General features: G+C 43.9%; 1 protein-coding gene across 4 annotated transcripts in view; it reads right to left on the reverse strand.

The window, feature by feature from the left end:
• Positions 1-24,040, reverse strand: part of KRAS (KRAS proto-oncogene, GTPase) — a 30,572-nt gene extending 6,532 nt beyond the window's left edge. Inside the window, exons 1-3 of one of the 4 annotated variants that reach the window (XM_063308914.1) lie at positions 23,657-24,040; positions 12,232-12,410; positions 7,361-7,520 (exon numbers count right to left, since the gene is read on the reverse strand). In XM_063308914.1, the coding sequence (XP_063164984.1) occupies positions 7,361-7,520; positions 12,232-12,410; positions 23,657-23,767 (450 nt within the window). In that variant the 5' untranslated portion in view covers positions 23,768-24,040. The remainder of the gene's footprint in view (positions 1-7,360; positions 7,521-12,231; positions 12,411-23,656) is intronic. The other 3 variants (XM_063308912.1, XM_063308911.1, XM_063308913.1) reach the window with 3 other exon arrangements.
• Between the last annotated feature and the right edge of the window lie 293 nt (positions 24,041-24,333).

The raw sequence follows: 24,333 nt of genomic DNA on the forward strand, positions 1-24,333 counted from the left end.
CTCCAAACCTTGGGATCTCCCCTAAAGATAGTAATGGCAAATCACTTCTGCACTGCTGCTGACAAAACTCAACGGCGGAAGTCCTGATGGTCACCAAGAGTCCAGCTTAACTTTGTGTTTGCTTAACCTGGTTACAGAATTAACCCTTTCCATGGGTTTGCATGATACCCTTATCTGTAAATTTGCTTAGCGGTCTCGATTCACACAACATGCTAGCCCTATTGTCCCGCCCCAAGGAGTGGTGCATCTGGAGCCATCCAGTCTTGAACTGGCCTCGTTCAGCACGCTTGGATGAATGCAACCAGTCATCCCAGCTGGCAGACCATCTGGTTCAAAACAGCACTATCCAACAAGCGCAAGACCTATTAGCTCCACCTTTAAGGAGATCTCAGGAACTTTGGAACAATGGCCAGGGAGGTCTCATACCCCAAGAAAGCCCACCACTTCTGCCTTGCTTATGCAACTTTTAGCTCCACATCTGCTCCAAACTCTTACATGCTGAGTCAGAATCTTCTCCCAAAGTGAGCAGGGCCAGGACAGCCGCTATACCTATCTGAACTGAACCGAAATCAAATTAACAGAGACCTATTAGTCGATCTACCCACTCCAGGAAAGTTAATTTCTCCATTTCTTTTATGTGAAGAATCAGAAGCCAGCAGCAACTTTTGAAAAAGTCTGAGGCTTTTGTCCAAGGCTTTACTGTGTGGTAAGAGCTGAATTAGCTCAGCAGGCCTAGTCATGCCCCATGCTCTGGGCCAGAGGCTTTCCCCTCCATTCTCATACCTAGCTATCATCTGCCCATGGCCTCCACTCCTCAAAACCTGCAGCAGCAGCAGCTCTCCAAAGCTCTCTGAACCCATAAGGACCCTACCCTTCCTCCATTACTTCCTCCGGGAAGCCTGAGTCCCCCTCCCCAAATGCCAAAGTCCGCCATCAATTGCATGGAGAAGTGCCACGGTCATTTCTTGCTTTCGCTACAACAGGTTTCTGGTACCCACCCCTCTGGAAACTATTTTCTGGAAAGGACACCGCCCCAATGAACTCGTAACAAGTTAAATGTTTCAAAAGGCAAACGACTTCTCTTTCTTCTCCTTCCGTCGTATCTTGATTTTCAGAATTGTCTTCCTCTCTAAGTCTCTTCTAGCTTTGGTTCTCTTCAGCTTCTGCACTACCAGCACACCAAAGAAAACCTATGGAATCACATTTTAGGTCTGTGGCAAAGGCTACCGTTAGCATTTTCTGGAGAACATCTTTCATGCCCCTTAGCACATCTCTGACTTGTGCTGTCAATCTCAGCTCTTACACAGTTGAAGGTTACATCATGGTCAGTCTTGACCACTAAGAGGAATAACCAGAGACCCTAGATAATCCAGCCAGGATTCTGCTGTATCAGGTTTTCTCAACCGTGGCAGCCTGAAGAGGTGTGGACTTCAACTCCCAGAATTCCCCAGCCAGCATGTTGAAGTCCACCCCTCTTCAGGCTGCCACGGTCGAGAAACACTGTGCTGTGTGTCAAGCTCAACAGAGAGGTGTTTTAAGTTCAAAACACTTCCAAAACAACCTGTTTTGAACCTGAAGTAATTGTTTCAAACTTGAAATGGGGGGGGGGTATTCTCAGGATGTTTTGAATTTGAACTGTTCTGCACAGCCTGTTTCCAAACCACATTAAATGGGTCGACTGAAGCAGCCTTAACTGTGGTTCACACTGATGCCTAAAATATCTCAGTTGAAGAGCTCTGCCTGATTGGGGGGGAAGCCAGAGGGAATATGGGACGTCTTGTTTTGCTGAATGATGATAATAATTCGTAATATTTCATACGGATGCGAGCTCTTATTACCAACAATACGATGATGGGAGCATGTTGAACTGCAAAGGCCCCAGGCTGTGCACTGTGGGATGATCCCAATTCATGAGCGGCACTAGCATGCTTCAGGACCTTACTGCTGGCTAAGAATATTTCAAAATGCTAGAATGTCAGAGTGGATAAGTTCTCAGAAGCTAGCCCTCATTGGGGCTCTCTCTCCTGCCTCTAAAGATTGTTACTTTCATCTGAACGTTGTACATTATTAGTAAAAGCCATCTAAAACCCAAAGAGACATTAATGGATGCAGGATGCAAGATACTACATCAGGTGGTCCCATACAGCTGTTCTTAGCTGAACCTCAAAAAGCTAAGCAGAATCAGACTTGATTAAGACTCGGATGGGAGATAATCAAGAAATCTTAAGGTCAGACTGGAGAGTTGGGAGAAAAAATCCATACAAGGGCAACGGTGAACCACTTCTGTATTTCTGCCAAGCAATTTATATGAACATGGACATAAAATTACCAGGAGTCAAGCTCTACTCAAGGGGGACTTGACTTTTTAAAGTATCTTGAAGGCCCTGTCTTCAGACACAAGTCACCCCAGGTGAGCAATTTTACCCATATACCACAGGAACGGCTGAAGCTGATGGAGGAAATACTTGGTGTAGCTCTTTAGAAGGCCCAAAGGAATTGAAATACCTTACAGGGTGGAAGACAGTGGGAGGGAAAAGAAATCAATCTTGGAAGGACAAAGCAGGATAATTCCAATACCAAATCATGGGGCCCATTTAGAGCAAGCAGAGTTTTAAATCAAGCCTCACCACCATGGTGGAATAATGATAATGATGACAATAAATACCCAAAACATCCTTAGGAAGTTGAACATAATAAATATAGACATATATTCAAGGCTGTCCAGTACGGAATTTCAAACCCAAATCGTGAGGAAATGTAGGCTGAGATAAAGTCTCATGGGAGGGATCTGAGTTCCTGTTTTCTGTACACAGACACCCATGTTGATGGCACTTCACAGTATAAGAACTTAGCAGTTTGGATCCTTCACCACCACAGAAGCAAACCAGGAAAATCACTACAGGGTGCAAGTTCTCTGTCTGTGTGGACAGAGGCCAAAATGTCTCAGCCCAGCTCATTCTTTTACACCAGTGTTTTTCAAACTTGGCAACTTTAAGATGCACGGACTTCAACTCCCCGAATTCTGGGAATTGAAGTCCACTCATCTTAAAGTTGCCAAGTTTGAAAAACACTGGTTTAAACCACAGATTTTTTTTAAAGGTTTAATCTTGAGTCCCCAAATAACTGCACACACACTGCATTCTGCATATGGAATTCCAAGTTGGCCACAGAACTCATTAAGAAGCTGTAAGAGGCATGGAAGGATCCTGAGACATTAGGCCGAACCCTTGCTCTTGAATTTTCAAGTCTTTCTTGAAAATTCAGCAAAGGCTGTCTCCTCTTGCTTCAGACACCTTCCAAATCCATAGTCAGATGGAAGGCATGAATACCGTGAACACAGACCCAATACTCTGCAGGTGAATGTGCTTAGATTTTTTTTCCAACTCCCAGTGGAGTTTACAAAGAGAGGATAATTCAAACAGTTACACACCCAGCTAGGAAACAGTTGGTTCTGCATGTTTCTGCCTGCAAGCTTTCTTAACAGTTAACGTTAACAGAGGGTGGGCAACGTATTTTGGCCAAGTAACAGCCGTTCATTTCACTGGTGCACTGATGAATCAAGGATCGGTCGCAATGTCGACATGCTGAGAATCGAAAGTTGTCAGTTCCTTTTCACGGACAGTTGGAGTGGAGGCTGGGGGGCCTAAAGGGTGCCAGTGGGAAGGAGTCACTTCCCAGACCCTTCTCCTTCCATGCCCAGCCTTACTTTCAAGTTTTTAACCTGAAAAATCTTGCTGGTGACATTCTACAACTTCAGCCATGCAAAGTTTGCCCATTTTCCATGGTTGAAGAGTGGGAACAAGGGCCATTACATCTCAGAGGCCTTGCATCTCCTTCCCAGCCTTAATTTGGGGGTGGGAAAAGCAAAATGATTGCACTGCTGAAATCTGGCCACCTTGCTCCTTAAGTTCAACAGAGGGAACGTAGACTTCCGATGGCGACATGGTGGACTGAACAGCTGTGCCTGCAGGCTCAGCTGGCAGAACTGACAATGCGGCAGTTTTTCGGGCTCAGGCAGGTTTTTCCTGAAGCCCAGGAGTGTGTTTCCAGAAAAAGGAAAACACCTGGAATCACCCCATCTGTCCTCCAGACGGCTGCTTGCAGCCAGAAGATCGCAAACAGCATTTGCGCTAGACTGGTAAGAGCAGCCGGGAGGCTGGGATGTCACCATTTTCCAAGCCGTGCTGCAGCCTTAAAGGGCGACCAAGACCGGCCGCACCCCATTTCTAAATCACCCAATTTATATTTATTTTAAGTATGCATACCCTAAGAGAGGCTTTCTGCAGCAAGGAGAAGGGGGTTCTCTTGGTGCTTATCGTTATTTTGGGATCAATTTTTTTCTAAAAAAATATTTTTAAGTTTTGGACCTTGTTTTCCATCCAAATATTAAGGAGGATTGAGAGTACATAATTGTCTCCCTGTTATTATTTTTGTACTAAATTTGAAGATACAGTATTAGCATTTTCCTACATGTTGAATCGGCTGTTTTGAACTTTCAGTTTTCTGCTTCTACTTTCCCTGGGGAACTGTCTGCATATCTCACTTTCGCTTGTGTAAACAAATTCCGGAATTCTTTCATATCTTCGACTTTCGTGTGTTAAGCTCCTGGGGGGTGCCATAATCTACTGCTTGAGACATGGAGGATTTCAAGTGGACTTTCTCTGACTTCCACCGAGATTTTAAACAGATTCTTTCTGATTCCTACCACGTTCTTATGCAAGGCATTCAGGACATTGTGGAAAACATGAGGTCTAAAACGTGTCACCTGGTCGGGGATGAAACTGAGGAATTTAACAGCGACAGAAATGCCTCTTCTAAGAGTGAGATTGGGACTTCTCTTGAAATGCTGGATGAAGATCGGATAGTCGAGTTGGAGAAATTTAAGGGAGAGATCGAGTTGCAAGCCATAAGTGAAATTGATCTTCTGATGGAACGCCGTGGAAAAGAAGGGGTCATTGTGTATGGGAGGTCTCCTGAAGAGAAGTCAGAGTTTTTGAGGGGGACAGTTGGGCTGTTCGATTTTTTAAAGAAAAAAGCTCTGTGTGCATTGTGGGGATATGAAAATGCTCTGGTTTATTTTGAAGTGGGTTAAGGGTTTAAGAATATTTATCTGGATTGCTTTTAGGGTTTGGCTGATTTCATTTATCTTTAATGATTTGGATTAAGATTATTAAGGTATAATAAAGAAATAATAAATGTCTGGTTTTGGGTTTAATATGATTAAGATTATTAAAATTGTTGCCTTATCAAGTACAATGGCAGACAATTGATATGTTTTTTAGTTTGATCTTTATTATAGTAGACAGGAATGTACAGAATAGTAGTAGGAAGAAAATAAATAAATGTTATCTTTGGGAGGGAAATTGATGAGGTGTATACATATATATTTTATTTAAATTTATTTATTTATATTTCAAATTTCTGTCACCGCTCATCTCCCCCAAAGGGGGACTCTCTCTATATATATATATATATTCTTTCTTTCTATCTATCTATCTATCTATCTATCTATCTATCTATCTATCTATCTATCAAATTTATCGCTGCTCATCTCCCAAAAGGGACTCTTGGTGGTTTACAATAAAACATAAATAAAAATATAAAACTGTAAAACACTATAATACATAATAAAATAAATATAATAAAAACTTCGATAGGTATACATAGTACAGGGGACTATGTATTATAAATAAGTAAATAAATAAATGGTGGCCTAAGACTTTTGCACAGTACTGTATGTGTATATGTGTGTATACACACACACACGCACACACATTGTATATGTTTTTTTCTTTTAATATAAGGGGAGGGAGCAACTGTATTTAGTGATTTTTATAACGTACCAATGGAATGATTTATAGAAATAATGTGATTTTGGTTTAATATAGAGTAAGGGATGGATTATGGAAAATTGCTGTATATCCTTGCCGTTAAAAGTCGGAAGTCACCGTTTTTTTGTCATTTTGAAAATTTTTCTCTTGTGTTTCTACGCTTCAGGTTTTTTTTCTTCGTAGCTTTTTGTTTTTCTGTAATGTTTATCTTTGCTTGAAACTTAATGAAGTTTCTATAAAAAAAAACAGAGGGAACTTCGACTTCTTTGCAGAATGTAAATGGGTGCTGGAAGTCACATGCAGCACAGAGGCTGCCCCGCCATGCGTTCACAGCCCACACGGGCCACCTGTAGCATCGGTATCACTCAGCACGTGCCCTTCTTGCTCCTTCAGCCACACCACTACTTGACGAATGGGGGTGAAGGTTCAAATAACTCTTCCTGGTACGAGAGTAACCAAAAACAACGGGGACGAAGCAGGTGCTGACTTCCCGCATCGCAGAATGACAAATCGAGGCTAGGTAATAATTTCAATGTCTGCTTTCTAAAAATACCTCCGCAAGCATTGCCAAGCCAGACAGGGTTCCAGAGTGACTCCAGCATGAATCGCAGCCAGGAATGCTTTGGCACTTGCTACTGAAGACTGAATGAATCCTTCTGGGCTGGCCACATGCAGTGCAGATGACCTGTCCGAATTCTGTTCCTCAGGCCAAGACAGAACTCTGTGTATCCAAGGTGATAAAGTCCATGCCCAAGATCTGAATTTTCCAGGAGGCATTTCTATAAAATCATCCTTGCGCAACTGCCCAGTTTACGCACTAATGTTCTTTTTAGAAAATGAGAGCCACATGGAACATTTTATCCTGGGGTGGGGTACCTCCTTACCCCCTTAATGTTACAAAAACCCAACTTCCAGCCACTCTAGACAACGTGGCTCCTTCTTCAACAACATCTGGAGGAACATGATGTTCTTCCCAGTCCTATACAAACAAGGGCTTGTGATGCTGAAATTGAACACAGCAGAACAGCTGGGGCTACATTTAGCAATTGCAGAGCAGATGTTAAAACAATTCCTAGATATGCTGCTTGGGAAAAAACACTGCTTCAGTTGGAAAGGTAAGAGGTAACAAAGCTGATCTAGAACCTGGTTCTCCTAACATTCTAATTTCTGGATGCAGGTACCCTTTTTTAAAAAAAATGCCCTCCAGTCCAAATGGGGAGGGCTTTTAAATAATGCAATTTCTAACCCCAAGTGTTACATCCAGGGAAATCTTTACCACCTCTTCTGCTTTTTGCATTAATCATGAAGGCCTCAGCGAGTGAAATGACCCAATGAGGACTCGGGGACTTTTGGGATATGCAAACAGGTTCTCAGGCTTAGGTAACACAAACCTCGACTGCACCTACCTTTGAGTATCCGAGTGCTTCTGGACTACCTCAGAGAAAGGCTTTTCTGGCTACTAGGAATTCTGCCCATCCCACCTGGAAAAGACTTGGATTTTTACCCCGTCACAGCAGCCTTGACATTACCTGTCGTGTTTTTGCCGACGTTTCAATGAAGGGAATTCCGTAACTCCTTGCTAAATCCTGAGCCTGTTTAGTGTCTACAGTCCTGGAAGGCAAATCACATTTGTTCCCGACTAGCACCATGGGCACGTCTTCAGAATCTTTCACTCGTTTGATTTGTTCCCTGGGGAAAAAAAGGAAAGGAGGAAAAAAGTAGTAAGTAGCAGAAGTCTCATTTGGCACGAGAGCTTTTTTTTTAAGCAGCGTTGAGAAAACTACACAGGAAAATGAGGGCGGAAAGAAGTTCTTTTTTTAAAAAAAACCCAAAGATATGGGCCCTTTTTGTTTCCGTGCATTATGATCTAAGAAATCTCAAGTTCCTTGCAACTGCTTGAAAAAGACGAACATTTTGTAGCTGACTGGAGGCTGTGCCGTGTGGGGGACGATGGAAAGTGAGTGGAGGCAGAATTCTCCCCTTTTCCCTTGTGCCTTCTGCAAAGGAGAGTAAGGTTTCTCTCCGCCTTTTTATAAATACAAACGGTATGAACTCTTAGAGCTTCGGCTATATTTTCTGTGCATTTCCCAACTCAAAATAGCAGAAAACTCCCAGAATTCCAGATCCAGCATTCCCACTGCTAAGAATTTTAGGAGTTCAAATCCACATGTCTTAACGCTGCTGAGGCTGGCAAACGCTGGTGGAATTTTTTTTAAAAAGTAATTTTTATTGACTTTTTAAAAAAAAAAATAATTAAAGACAATACGAACTAAACTCAGAAAGGAAAAGAAAAATAAAGAAAGAGAGAATAGGAAGTGCAAGAGAAAAGGGGAAAAAAAGGAGAAAAGGAAAAAGTAAGAAAATGAGAGAAGGAATATTTAAAGAAGTGATTTCTGATCTTCATCACATTCACTGTTGTATAACAAATACATAACACGCATACATACGTGAGAAGCGCTTATATGTGATGGTTTTGTTGTACCGCTTTTCCCCCCCATTTTCCTTTTATTATTTTTGTTGTTCATTTGATTTATTTTTGAAAATAAATAAAGGCCAAAAAAACAAAAGGAAAGCATGTCGAGTTCTCTGTGGGACGTGTGCAAAGCTTTTGAGGGCCTCCTGAAGCTTTGAGACTTCAAGATAAACCTCTCCCAGTTTCTGCCCAGGAACCCTTTCTGCCTTGCACCACGACAATAACCTGACGTGTTCCCAGGCCTGCAATTTTCCTTGGGCTGAAAGAATATAATTGGGGAACAACATGAGCAAGCTGGTGAAGAACGACAATTATATTGCCTTCTCATTATCTCCTTGAATGGATTTCCAAAGCCCACGAATCCTGAGATCCCTCAGTTCTGGAGTCCCGATAAAAATAACTTCAAGTGTGCTTTTGATGGAACAATTAAAGAGGGGTGAATGGCAATCACTTGGCCATTCTCGAAGGCTTGATAATGTTCCCGGTATGCAAAGCACAAATATATTCTGTGTCTAATTCTCCTTTCCTAAGTATTTAAGGCAATTGCTTGGCTGGAAAGATACTATAGAGAGAGACAGGAAGAAAAAGGAAGCATTTGTTTATCTGTCTGTCTGTCTGGGGATGGGGTGGCAATATATAAAATGAATCACTTTGCATCACTCCAGGCTGCAACTTTGAAGTTGGGGGGTGGGGGGAATCAAGAAACACAAACACAACCTTCCTTACATGTTGTAAAGGTTTCCCTTGACATTAAGTCCGGTCGTGTCCGACTCTAGGGGGCGGTGCTCATCTCCGTTTCAAAACCGAAGAGCCGGCGTTTGTCCGTAGAGACTTCCGTGGTCATGTGGCCGGCATGACTAAACGGACACCATTACCTGTCCGCCGAAGCGGTACCTATTGATCTACTCCCATTGGCATGTTTTCGAACTGCTAGTTTGGTAGGAGCTGGGACTAGCAACGGGAGCTCACCCCGTCACGTGGGTTCGAACCGCCGACCTTCCGATCGGCAAGCTCAGCGGCTTAACCCGCAGCGCTACCGCGTCCCTGTTGTAAACCATGTTGTAAACTGCTACATTAACATTGATTATGTGCCACCAAATCAGTGTCAATTCTTAGAGACCCTATAGATTAGTGTTTCTCAATCTCAGCAACTTTCAGATGTGTGGAGTTCAACTCCCAGAATTCCCCATCCAGCATTGCTGGAATTCTGGGAGTTGAAGTCCACACATCTTAAAGTTGCCAAGGTGGAGAAACACTGCTATAGACAGATCTTCTCCAGGATGATCTGTCCCAAACTGGGCGTTTAGGGCTCCCAACGGTGCACCCACCGCCACTGTAATCGAGTCCATCCACTTAGTTGCTTGTCATCCTCTTCTCTTTCTTTCTACCTTTCCCAGCATGATGGGCTTCTCAAGGGACCTGGGTTGTTGCAAAATGGAATTTGAGCCCGGTCTTTTGTGCCTTGCGTGAGAATTCTGCGTCTATTTCTTCTATGATCAATTTGTTTGTTACCTTGGCCATTCTTGGTTTCTCAACTGTCTTCTGCACCACCGTGGTTCAAAGGCGTCTATCCTGTATTGCTCTTCGAAGTCCAACAGTCACTTCCACAGAGTGCCACAGAGAAAACCACTGCCTGCCAGATTCTGATCTTTGCAGGGGCAGACACCTCACGGCACGTGAAGGCTTGTTCCAAGGCCTTCCTCACTATTCTACCAAATGCTAGTCTGCAGCAGACTTCTTGACTACTAATTTCTGTTGACAGCTGATCTTAAGAGGCAAATACGACCCACCACTTCAGTATTTTCTTTGTCCATTTTAAGGCTGGTTGCTGTGCCTATTATCATTAGTTTGATTAATTATGTGCTGCCAAGTCAGTGTTAACTTTTAGCAGCCATGTAGATAAATGTTCTCCCTGACCTGGTCCTTCAGCTTCTCTGCCATGAGTTGGATTTTCTTCATATTTGTCACCCCGTTTTTTCCACTGGGTTCCTTGACTTCCAGGTCATTTGTACGTTCAGTTGTCAGAGTCTACATTAATAGACATTGCCCTTTTAACTATTATCTGTACACACACACACACACACACTATTATCTCCATAGCACCATCTCAGTAGCTGGTTGCATTTTTGTACTTTTATCTGCCTGGAATAGTCCCAAATCTTGACAGATTGTATTACAAAGTTCCAGATTTATTTTAAAAACCACCATTCTAGAACCATGAAGTTGGAAGGGGCCATTTAAGTCTTCAGGTCCAGCCCTTCCCCCAACTTAATGCTGCACTTAACTAGCTTACAATTTTACTTCTCACTCAGGGTATTTCTGAAGAATCTTGCCTTCTTGTGACATGGGAGTCAGCGCATAAGGGCAAGCCATCGCTCCTTATTACGAATAAGAATGCAGGTTCAGATCATCCTTGGTCTTCTTGGGTGTGTGAAAGATGGAAGAGAGAGATAGAAATCACTTTGTCTGAACTAACTCTAATCCTCTGCTGCGTCCAAAGTGGAGAAACTGCATTTTATTCTAATTGTGGAGAGTTAATAAATCTGGATGGCAGACTACACTTGGTTTACCGAGTATGTTCTAACTAGTTATGCTTAGAGCCAACAGAGTAGATTGTACCTCTTCAGAATAAAGATTGGGAATGGTGCTTTTGAAGGCATCTTAAATTTTTTTGTTGTTTATTCATTCAGTCGCTTCCGACTCTTCGTGACTTCATGGACCAGCCCACGCCAGAGCTTCCTGTCGGTCATCAACACCCCCAGCTCCCCCAGGGACGAGTCCGTCACCTCTAGAATATCATCCATCCATCTTGCCCTTGGTCGGCCCTCTTCCTTTTGCCTTCTACTCTCCCTAGCATCAGCATCTTCTCCAGGGTGTCCTGTCTTCTCATGATGTGGCCAAAGTATTTCAGTTTTGCCTTTAAAATCGTTTCCTCAAGTGAACAGTCTGGCTTTATTTCCTGGAGGATGGACTGGTTTGAAAAAACCTGCCCTGCAAGTAGAAAGCTATGAAGCAGGGAACAGATTAGTCTAGACCAGCCTTTCTCCACCTTTTGACCCTGCAGGAACCCTTGAAATATTTTTCAGGCCTCGGGGAACCCGTGCACATTCAGGCTCAAGTATAGGCCAGAAGTTACAAAATTATTATCATCGTTTCATGGGTAGGCCTGTATACGTGCATTAACAGTGTTCTTAAACTGAAAATAAAGAACGAAACTTACCTCTTTAATGTGAAGCCGCCCAAGTTTGAAATAATTTTTTAAATAAACCGTGATCTCCCAGGGAACCCCTACTGACCTCTCATGGAACCCAAGGGTGCCATGGAACCCTGGTTGAGAAACCCTGGTTTAGAACCTCTATCCCTGATGCACTACATGCTGATCTTAGATGCGAAGTATGGGGAGCAGTTAAAAGTGGGAGACAATAAAGAAAAAAGAATATATTTCCCATCTACAGCCTAAAGAGGCACAGTCATTCCTTCCACCCACCCCATCTCAGGACTGGTGGGTCTATTTCATTCTGCAACATGCATGGTGAAAGGTCCCCCGTGCCAGCACGGAGTCATGTCTGACCCTTTGGGGGGATGCCGCTTTCGCGATGTTTTCTTGGCAGACTATAGAGCGGGGTGGTTTGCCATTGCCTTCCCCAGTCGTCACCTTCCCCAGCAAGCAAGCTGGGTGCTCATTTCACCGACCTCGGAAGGAGGGAAGGCTGAGTCGGCCTGAGCCGGCCACCCGAGAGAGAATCCAGCTTCCGCTGGGATCGAACTCGGGTCGTGGGGAGAGTTTCGGCTGGAAGACTGCCGCCTGCCACCCTGCGCCACACGAGGCATAGACCAGACTTTAGCGGAAGTCACTCCAAGTCCCATCATTTCTCCTGCAGAATCAGAGAGGTACCAACCCTAATGCATTAATCGTACCAAGCCTACCTGTAATGGTGAATATCTTCAAACGATTTGGTGTTGTTTATGGCAAACACGCACAAAAACCCTTCGCCTGTCCTCATGTACTGATCGCGCATTGCACTGTATTCCTCCTGGCCAGCTGTGTCCAGAATGTCCAAGAGGCAGGTTTCGCCATCGATGACCACTTGCTTCCTATACGAGTCCTGAGAAAAGGAAGAGGGGAAACATATAATGGAGCCAAGTTCCTGGAACCAAGCGCAGGAACCTTCACCACCTTCAACCAACATGGAGCCTTCTTGATGTGTTGGGACCGCAACTCCCAGAATTCTCTATGAAGCCAGGGAGGGTTGCAGCCTTGGCACATCTGGAAAGCTACTTTGCCCTGCTGAAGTTGGGACTGCTTTTCTGGAAGTGGGCAACTAACAGTTATTCAACCAGCATGGCTCTTATTTCCCCTACCCACCCATCCCCTTCCATTTTAGATCTACCTGCAGCCTGAAAGTGATCACCTAGCACGCCACTTATTTTTAAAGCCCCAATTTATGGAACAAGCAATAATGGATTCACTTGCCCATCGTACTGAGCCCAGGCCTGCACACAGCATGCAGCAAAATACCCCTGCTGAAGCCCTAATAAACAGTAATGGCAACAACATCTGCCTGGACACCACATGGAGAAACTGAAAAACCATCCCTCGGCTAGGAGCAGATCTGTGAAAGTTCAGATCCATGCATGGCCAGCATGAAAAGCTCAAGACAGCATGCTTAGGATTCCATGTTGAATTGTTTATATGTTAGATTTGTATTATTTAGATTTGTATGCCCCCCCATCTCATCTAAGTGACTCTGGACAGCTCACAAGTAAAAAAAAAAACATTCAATAAAAACAAGTTAAAAAACCAATATGCAAACATGTAAAAACCATCCATATCCTGCCTTTCATTTGGGAGCTCAAGGCAGCATGCATACAGGTAGTCCTCGACTTACGACCATTTGTTTAGCAACAGTTCGAAGTTACAACAGTGCTGAAAAAAGTGACTTGCGATCAGTCCTCGCACTTACAACCGTCACAGCGTCCCCACAGCCACATGATCAAACTTCAGGCACTTGGCAACCAGCATGTATTTATGACGGTTGCAGCATCCCAAGGTCACGTGATCGCCATTTTTGACCTTCCCAGCTGGCTTCCGACAAGCAAACTCAATGGGGAACTGTGTGATTCACTTGAAGGCCATGGTAATTCGCTTAACAACCCATGATTCGCTTAACAGTTGCTGCAAAAAGGTCACGAAATCAGGTGCAGTCACATGACGCCTTGCTTAATGATCGCACCGCTTAACAACAATTCTTCCAGTCCCTGTCGTGGTCGTAAGTTGAGGACGACCCGTAACTCTCCCTCCTATTTTTCTCCAAGTCACAGCCACGCGAGGTAGCCTGGGCTGAGAGAGAAGAACTGGTCCAAAGTCATCCAGGGAGCCTCTGTGGCTGAAGGGAGCCCAGAACCAGGGTCTCCTCCACTCTTGATCCAGCACCTTCGCCACTCTGCCACTCTTCCTGATGTACTCCATTTCCCCCCCCTTAATATTTACTCTATTCTGGCACTCCGGTGAGAAGCTGAAGCCGAGTAAGGTCGTGCACATGTTTTAACAAATTCACCCAACTCATGCACTACCAACCACACACTTTGCCAGCTGTTGGAGGGCATGTCGCTGGATGCTATTCCTGAGCCTGCCGACGCAAGCGCCAGTTCTGCATTTGGAAGATATAAAAACTGGGTCAGGTAGAAAGGGAAAAAAATCATTTGGCAGAGAAATCAGATGCCGCAGCTGTTCTCATCCACCTGCTTGGGCAAGAGGCTGAAAAAAGCGGGCACTTCGGATCTAATTCCATTTGCTTTGCACCAGGGCACGGCAGAGTATCATTAGCCCATTTTCCCTAGGCACTTAATTTGCTTAATCCATATTTGAATTTGAAATGCTGCAGCCCTGACGATTCTCCGGCCGTCGATTTCCCCACCGCTGCCTCAAAAGCCGAACAAGAAGCGGCATTTCAAACGCATTTTAAGCTGTGCTTTCTTAGCTCGAAAAGCCTCTTGCTTATATAACTGGAACAGAGCAGCTATTATATAAAACGAGGGAGCGAACAGATCACAACAGCCCCGCCAAGCTTTCCCAGTCTCCTTTCCCGTGACACACCTACGAGAATTCTTTGTGCATTTCATGGCTCTGACCTCATCGGCTTCATTTAGAAAATCCCACTGTCTGCAGCTATGCTCCTAAAACTGTGACGTTTGCAGGCACACAGAAATCAGAGGCGGAAAGAGAGAAGAGCAGGGCTGCCCAAGCGCTCTTGGAAGGATAATTTAAGAATCGAAAATAAAGGCAAGGAAAGTCAAATGCACGCTGGGTTTTGCTCTGTGTCAAGGAACAGCACCTGCAAAGATGCTGCTGATTAGGACCCTCAAATTCAACATGCAGACAATGATCCAATGGTTTGGCCCCCATAGCTGGGATAACGAAAAGCCTGCAGTGGGGGCCATCGTCACTTCTGCAGTGGCGCATCTACTGTCAATCAATTTCATTAGGTGACCCCGAGATCAGTGTCATGGGAGAAAAAGGTATTTCCTCCCTCTGCACCACGCACGATTTTAAAGTTCAATTAAGCTTTCCCCCACCCCATCAAGAGATTTCCTTCCTAAATTAGAAGCCCCCTCCTCCAAAACACAGTCACCCAGGCTTCCCCAACCTGGCATTCTCCACACATTGGGAACTGCATCTCCCAGGATTCCCAGCCAGCCTGGGTGAGGGCTCTGAGCACTGAAATCTTAGTAAGTCTGCAGATCCTCCCAACATATCTAAACTAGGTGGGGATTGCTGGTAAGGGTGCCTGTAGTGGGGCGGGGGGGAGAGGGTAACAAAATCAAGATGGCAGCTGCAACCGTGTGAATGAAGCCCCACCCCTTTTTACACGTCACGATGCCGTAAAAAGGGGTGGGGCTTCATTCACATGGCTGCAGCTGCCATCTTGATTTTGGATGTGCACTGGAAAGGATGCTCCAAATCTTTCATCATTTTGCTTGCCCTTTCCATGCTATTTTTATCTCTGTGGAATCCTGGGCATTCGGGTGGCCTGTTAGGTTGTTGATATTCTCTGAGCTTGGGTGTTTTCCTGAAGACATTTTGTTACCAGGCTAGGCAACATCATCAGTGCCTGGAGGAGTGACGCTTGCTGGTTCTTTATATACGGTAGCTTGCCTTGCCAGTCTTGGCTGGGGTGTACATTATTGGGTATCTGGCTGGCCGGGGTATTGTTTTAGCCTTCCGGCAACAGGTCATGCATCTTAGTTTCCCTGTGCTTCCTCCTGGGCACAGCCCGGCACTCTTTGCTCTGGTCACAGAACCACACTGATGGAAATAACCCTCCAGGTCATCCGGCCCACACAAATGCCAGTGCCAGGAGCTTGGTGGGCAAAAGAAGCTCCCCAAAGCCACAACAAGCTACTTCAACCCAGCTTTCCCAACATCTGTCTCCATCACGGGACCAGGACAGGGCAGGCCAAACACGGACACCTCACAGACTTTGCTCTTCCATACGTGCCAGAGATGTCAGAATGCGTGGAACAAGGTCTGCCTCACGATGATGCAACGCTGATTTCTCTCTGCTCCTCTGACCTCACCCGGGGACAGACACCTCAGGGCCCTGCTGGAGCGAACCCATCTTCAGAAAGGCAGAAAGGAAGCTCTTGTTGATCTCACCCACTCAAGGGACAAGCCGCATTCCCCTGTGAGAAATGCAGTAATTCCTCTGGAAGACGATGGCTGTTTTAACCAAGGGTAACCACAGGGACACCTTCCTTCATCTGCATCCGGATACAATACTGTCTCTTTTTTCAGCCAGTTTTGCACACACTAAGCTCACTTTCCAAAAGCTGTTTTGAAAACACCCTCAGTCTTTAACAAAAAAACAAAGCTGACATTTGCCTCTTCCTCACCAACGGTAGTCTATTAAATTCTATTTTCACCTATTCCTATCCATAATTTGTTCCTTTTCTATTTCTTTTTCTATGGAGGAGGAGGAGGAGGGACAGCAACTGAGACAGTCTTCGCTGGGGTCACACAGAACATTTAACTGATTTACCAAATTAGCCCATTTTCTCCATTTGCACAATACACTGACTCACAAACTAGGCAAGTGTTCGAACAATATACTCAAACACAGAAAAATAACCAAGGTTAAAAAAAAAACTAACCAAGCTTTGTAGCTTGCATGTTAGCAGCTGGCTGGTCTTTAATCGTGAAATCAGCCTTTAGGTAAACCAAGAGTCAATCAAGCCCTAAACATATGCCGTGGAGATGATTTTCTTGCCCAATACATTTTGGTTTTAGAGTCAGAAAATCCAATGGGCAGCTCTGCAATGCACATTTAGACAGAATACAACCTTCTGATGCGTCTGGCACGTTAAAATGAATGGAAGTCCTAGTGCTCTTCAGGACAACTTTGGGATGAATTTCTCTTGAATCCTATCTGTCTCTCCCACTGTATTACTGTTGGGCATCCTCCAAGTGCATAGACTTTAAGTCCCAGAATTCCCCAGCCAGCACAGCCACCATTAAGAATCCATGGACTTGCATACAGCACATCTGGAGAATGCCCAACTTAAGGCTTCTTTGCAGAGTTGTCCAAGCCTACTCACTTGGAGTCCGATTATACCCCAGCCTGCTTCCTTGGTCTAGCACTGACTACCCCCCATGAAGCACAACATGGGCTTGATGCTCACTCCGATTACCAGCAGGAACTATGGCCTATCTGCATGCTTCTTCCAGACTTCCTGGGAAACCACAAAACTGCAAAGTTACTCACCCAAGATCCAGTTAAAGAGGCAATATCTGCATTTGTATCTGATAATACAAGCTTGGTTTACAGCCCCTCTGAGTTCAGAACAATATTAGCATGTACTTTCCAGAGTTTTATCAAGGGACATAAAAAGGACAGGGCAGGGCAAGGCTCCTGCCCTGATTAAAGTCAGGCCAGTTCCTAGACCGGGAGAGCAGCATTTTTGGAAGGTGGAGAGAGATGGAAAGCTAGCAGGAGAGTTATCAGCATGGTTACAACCAAATGGTATCTCTGAGAGATCCCTTGGCTGGTGTCCAGACCACCAACCCCCAGGGATTTTACTCAAACTGGTTACTCACAACACTTTAAAGCAGTATTTCTCAACCTAACCCAGTGTGAGTTGATTTGCTTGGGGTTACCATGTGGTAGATATCTAATGGTTGTGGTTTAGCATGCAACTGTGAATTCAGCCAACTGCAGATTTTTCAAGAAATAAACATAGCTTAGCAGGAGACCTTCCCTTAAATTTTAGACCCTGCTGCAGTCCATCCTCTGCCTCATGTGTAATTCGAAACCATGATCAGAAACAACTCATAAAACCCAATGTTTAAAGGTTAAAACTAAACTAAAGTTTGTCCAAATTGGGTCTAAAAGCTTGGTTCACACATTGTTGTAAGCCAAAACTTGATATATTTGCTTTTGGCTTTGAATGTTGTACAACTGTGGTTTATATACCCTGATTATTGCTCAACAGTCTGCTTTATGCAGCTAGCATTATTATTACTACTGTTCACATTTATAGACGCTGAATTCCTAAGGACTTTCGGTGCTTTACAAGGTAAGACATTTTAACTACAGGTTATTGAATAATCCACAATTGGCTGTATTTGCATGACAGCAAATTACTGTATATATAGGCTTTGCAACGCCACACTCTATGGAAGTGAAAGCTGGACTTCAAAGAAGCAGGATAGAAAGATATTGATGCTTTTGAAATACGGTGTTGCAGAAGACTCCTGAGAATCCCATGGACAGCCAAGGAAACAAACGAATGGATCATCAAGCAAATCAACCCAGGATTCTAACGAGAGGCACACATGACCAGGCTCAAATTATCCCACTTCGGAAACATTATGCAAAGACCCAGCTCTCTGGAGAAGGCTCTGATGCTGGGAAGGATGGAAGGAAAGAGAAGAGGAGGAGGACCAGCAGCAAGGGGGATGGCCTCAGTTACAGTGGCCATGGGTGCACCATTAGAAGACCTGAAAGACCAAGTTATGGACAGATTGTCATGGAGAAATTCTATCTAGGTGGCTAAGAGTTGACACTGACTTGGTGACACATAATCAAAATTCACAAGCCCCAATATCAGGGTACATAGGACACACTAAGCACAAATCAAACCAATTACATTATGTGCAAATCTAATCTCTATGTTATTGAGATGGTAGTTTATTCAAAAGTTAAGGTTAATGAAGGCAAGTTTAATATACCTGGCCCAACCCAATGGAAAACTCTAACTAGGGAAAACTATAGGAAATTGAGGAAGGACTTGATAAGAGATAACTTAATGTGCAAGCCTAGAGCACATCTCCATGGTTCCTTCAATCCACCACTAGATCATTTAAACGAGAGACCCCGCCCTCAACCCCATCGTCTTCAAATTAGCTGGAAGAACTCCTAAAATTCTGCACCTCCAAATATCCTCAGGCAGAGCAGAATGCACCAGATCGGAGAAAGAAAATTTAAATTCAGCCATCATTTCAAACCCAGAATGGAATACACAGTGTATTTCAATAAATACGATTGCAAAAGGGAGTACATTTTTGGGGAGGATTTGGGCTGGGTTTTACTCAAAGAAGTAGGTTATAAAAGCATTCAATATTTAGCAAATACATTTGTTCTTATCAACGAATACATCTGCTTATTTTCAATCAGTTCCTGATTCTTCAACATCAAATGGTCCAGTCCATACATCAGGCTAAACCATGGTTTGATCTAGGTTCTAATGATTAGGCCACAGTGGTGGGTTCACACCATAAGCTGGAACCAAACAGACTGTATTACAACTTAGCATACAGCAGCATCCTAACTAACCCAATGGCATTCTATTTACCAAGCTTGAAATGTGGTCGTATCTAGACATCCCGGGATGACTTACGCATTTTTAATATTCATGACGTGGTTGTTACGAGGGTAGCTCCAACAAAGCTCGACCCCTCTGAAACAGCTGTGGGACACAAGCACGAATGAGATCAAAATTATCACAGGATCTTGGGCAAAAAGGCTTCTTAACCTGAAGCCAAGCATCGTTTTCTTAGTTCATTTACTTGCTAAGCCAATCCAGACTCTCATACTCATCCCTCGTGTTGCGAAAGTGAGGAAGGAAAGACCTAATTGAACGGGGGTCATATGATGTTTGAATGATCAAGATTGCATTGTGCCAACTTCTAGCTCAAGGCTCTTTGGGAGATTATAAAATTTCTAGTATCAGATAAAGGAAGCCAACAGCGCAGCCTTGACTTTTTTTTTGGTCACAAGGCAAAAGCCTGGGAACAAACTTTGAAACTTCTCTGCTATCCCACCTAGAATCAGCTGATGAACTCACTGGTTGAGAATACCACAATGACAACTCGTGTTTTTAAGATGTGGGATAGGTTCATGATTGGTTGTAAGCCTATCTGACAAGGTTACTCTTTAACCTGGTTACTGTGACTAGGTGGGTCTGACTTTACAGCACAGCTTAGTTCTCTATTTATTTGCATTACTACATCTGCCAAGCATCCAAACAGTTGTGACATCCTGACTTGACTACTGTAATGTCAGAGATTGCTGGAAAGTGTTTGGCCCGAGAGATCAGAAAAGTCAGACACCAGGCATTTCTATAAAAATAAATGTATTTAAAGAAAGCTTGTTACATAAACGTTTTTACAAGCTTATGCATTCACACGTGCTCAGAGAGGACTGGGAGGAGGGCAGATAGAAAGGAAACTGAAACTAACAAGCCCAGGCAAGCTGACCTCCAGGCAATTTCCTTATATGGTCATTCTTTTCACACCCAAAACTAAGGATACTTAAGTTTGACCGGTTCACCCTGCCAGAGTGATTTGTTACCATAGTAACCTTAACGGCTTGGTCCTTGCAAAAACAAAGAAATACCAACATGCAAAGCACTCTACATAGGGCTACTTCTGAAGACTATTGAGCTGAGTGCCAGGATGATATGAGGCCTGTGTTACACTCATTACCAACTGCTATCTGGGTGCAATTTAAGTGTTAGGGTTAACCCTTAATATCCAAAATAGATTAAACAAAATTCTGAAGGACCATCTTTCCTGTTACCAACCTGTCTAGACATCACCTAAGGACATGTTGAACTCGTCTACGTTACAGACCAGCGCTCCATGAGCATTTCCTCCAACTTCTACTCTCTGTGCCAAACCTTTCAAGACAGGCCTTTAAATGTTAACGATTTTGGTATTTAAATATTTTAATCTGGTTTCAGGGTTTATTTTCCTCCTCCTTTCTGTAATTCTCTATTTTTTGCGCATGTAGTGAATGTCTTGAGCTGAACACAGCAGAACAGAAATAAAATAAATGGTTATTTATAAGACAACCTTATATACAGCAGTGGGTTAGAACAAAGGAATCTTTCTCCCACCAAAGTTGAGTGTTTGTTCCTTTAATTAATGAGCCCTTTAAGACGTAGCTGTCTGACAGCATGTTTTCACAATGTAGAGGATACCCTTTTCTTCTGCTGTCTTTTGATGCACTATAACAACCTTCCTTGTCTGAGAGAAATACAGTAATTAAGCCTTACATCAGCTTTCAGTTTTAAAGCTAGTTCAAGCTGATATACTCTGTTGGTACTCCTTTTAAATGTTTTCAATGCTTCCATCAGAAGGAGCATACTGGCAAATAATCTCTACTCCACCTTTCTTGGAGGAACACTGGGCAGCTATAAGTCAGGCCAGGGCTTCTCAACCTCAGCAACTTTAAGATGTGTGGACTTCAACTCCCAGAATTCCCCAGCCAGTATGCTGTTAATGCCTGTAATATAGGCCTACCCGTGAAACGAATAGAGTAATTTTGTAACTTCTGGCCTATACTTGAGCCTGAATGTGCAGGGGTTCCCGGAGGCCTGGAAAATATTTCAAGGGTTTCTCCAGGGTCAAAAAGTTGAGAAAGGCTGCAATTCCCCATCAGTATCACCTCTTGTAGCAATGAGTTCCAAAGACAGAAAAACAGACACACGACTCTCCGTATCAGTTTCAAAGCTATCTGGAACACAAAAATCTGCCTTATTCTGAGCTGGAGTTCATTACTATAATACTGTTTATACCAGCAGCTTCTTTTTCCTGGGTCCAACACAGAAACTGCGATCAGTCAACCACTTAAAGAAGCACTTCTCAAATTTTGTTCCAGGAAACTCTGCTACTTTTCACAGAAATAAAAGAAGATATTTGCTTCAGTTGCTCTTCTGTTACTGGGTGGGTAGGAAATACTTCAGTTATTAAAAGGAGCACCAGTGAAACCAGTAGCAATGCAGCAACTGCCTGAAAGAACATCCCCTCCCATGTTTAAATATTAAGACTTTCACTTGTGGCCTTTCTCCAGATTCTTCTGCTCAAGAAGGCAAGGGTGAGGCTACCAGAGATAACAGCCTTTTTTCGGGGGGGGGGCGCCCAGCCCACAGAATGCCCGGTCCAGAGAAGCTCGCCTGGCATCTACATTATGGCCTTTTGAGTGCCAGGGAAAAAAATCTTCACATATTTCCAAGATTTTAAGAACCACTCAACCAGTTTAGAACTTCAGCACCCAATAGAAGATCATTAGGCAAAAGCATAAGAAACACAAACGGATTTGTTTTCATCACAGTTCAGATCTGGACCAGCTTGCCACACCTTCAGTTGTGCTGGGATCACAGCCTCCAGAATTTCTAACTGGCATGGCCAACGTGTTGCAAAAGCCAGCATTTTTCTTTCTTTTCTTTTCCCTTTATTGTCAGGCACCAACGGTTGCAAGGAGCGCAGGGATAGGATCTTTGTCTTTTTTTCAATTGTTTGGGATTTTTAAAGGTAAGGCCCAATACACCTGTTTTCTGACTTCATTTTTAACAAATTAAAACATTTGGCAACGCAAGGGGGGTGGTCTGCACTAGGCCTCAAATAAAGGGCTAGAAGCACGGATTGTGCATGTTCCCAAGAGCATTCTTCTGACTGTTCTCCACAAGTTCCTCTTTTTTCTTTTTTAAGAGGAAGCCAAACCAATTGAGAAAAATGAGTAGAAAGAAGTTGCATACAGGTAGTCCTCAACTTACGACCGTTCTTTAACGACGGTCCGAAGTTATGACAGCCTCAGAATGGGTGCTCTACAAAACACTTCTGAGCATTGCAAAACGTTGCACACACCCCCACGGTCACATGATCACATTTCAGGCGCTTGCCAATCAGCTCACATTTACGACTGGTTGCAGCATCCCATAGTCACGTGATCATGTTTTGCAGCAAAAAAAGCCCATTGGGGAAGCTGGATTTACTTAATGACCATGGTAATTTGCTTAATGATCTGTGATTCACTTAATGACCACTGTTAAAATGGTCATTAAACCTGGTCCGGTCACATGGTGACTCGAATTACGACCACAACGACGTACGATGGAAATTCCGGTCCCAATTGTGGTTGTTGAGGACTACTGTTTCAACATTTGGAAGCAGAGGTAGGATCACACAGTTCGGAGAGAGCAAGATCCTTTGATGAGAAATTGAAAAAATACGACATTCTAGTATTCAGGTTTAACAAGTAGCAAGTGTAGACTCCATGCTTCTACTGGCCCATCTAGAAATTTCCTTCTGATCTGCCCCAAAATCTGTGCCTTTGAACAGCCCCCTCCCCGCAAAACCAGCTACCCTAGCAACATGCGTGTCTATCTGTATCTCCCCCCATGCTGTCCACATGAAAAGGCTCTGGACTCAGCCGATGTTTTCCCCAGTGGGAAGAGCTATTTAGAACCAGCCAGACTGCATCCAGAACCCAAGCCTACAAGCTTCATGATAAACAGAAGAACCAAAAAAACCCTTTTGTTACTCCACTTCCAATGAAGATGCATTTCCTGTTGGCTCACTTTATTATTATTCCTGAATGATTTAGCTTAGTAACTGCTCCTAAGGCTTGCAATCCCCAGGAAGCCAATCAAACAGAGAAGAGAACCCAATATTGATCAAACAGGAGAGAACGGCACCCAGCCAGACATTTCTGTCCTTCACTGTATCCTGCAGGATCCATGTTTTCCTTGCACTGTCCGCCTGCCTGCTTTTCACTGCAAACACAAAGATTTGACTGGTATTTTTGTTTCATTGGTGGAGTGTTGTAGGAGGGAAGACATTAATGGAAGAGTGACTGAGCTAGGAAGTATGGGCTACGGATTATCCACCACTAGCCAAAATAACTCTCACAGCCACTTGCAAGGTATCGCGGCTGACTTTAGTCTATGAAGCCATGCAACCCTCTAGCCCTGGGGTGTGGATATCTGCATGTCTCCGCGCTTGGAACGTGGAATATCAGCTCCCATTTCTAGATACGGAACCCCAACTCATTCCTGGCAGGATGCTAGTTACCTCTATTGTAGGGTCATATTCATCCACAAAATGGTTCTGAATGAGCTGAATTGTCAGTGCGCTCTTGCCCACACCACCAGCACCAACAACGACAAGCTTGTATTCCGTCATCTTCCGTAGGCCTAGGGAAGATCAAACAAAAATACCAGAATAAACACAACATATAAAAAATTACAAAAAACAAGTCCAGTATTAAATCACTCCGCCTTTACCTAGCTGTAGGAGTCCAGGGCAGCAAAGTGTCAACAAAGTGCCAATATATAACCAAGTCCTTAGACCATCTGAAGTACAGGTAATCCTCACTTAACAACCACAATTGGAACCAGAATTGTGGTTGCTAAGCGAAGTGGTCATTAAGTGGATCTGACCTGATTTTATGACCTTTTTTGTGATGGCCATTAAGCAAATTGCTGTGGTCGTTAAGCAAATCATGCAGTTCCCCACTGATTGTGCTTGCCAGAAGCTGGCTGGGAAAGTTGAAAGTGGTGATCACATGACCACGTGACGCTGCGACGGTCACAAATGAGAACTGGTTACCAAGCATCCAAATTGTGATCGTGAGGATGCTGCAACAGTCCTAAGTGTGAGGACAGGTAAGTCATTTTTTTCAGCACTGTCATAAGTCCGAACCATCACTAAAGGAATGGTTGTTAAGCAAGGACTACCAATACTTCCCT

Source organism: Candoia aspera, chromosome 7 (genome assembly GCF_035149785.1).
Source record: "Candoia aspera isolate rCanAsp1 chromosome 7, rCanAsp1.hap2, whole genome shotgun sequence".
NCBI classification, from domain to species: domain Eukaryota; kingdom Metazoa; phylum Chordata; class Lepidosauria; order Squamata; family Boidae; genus Candoia; species Candoia aspera.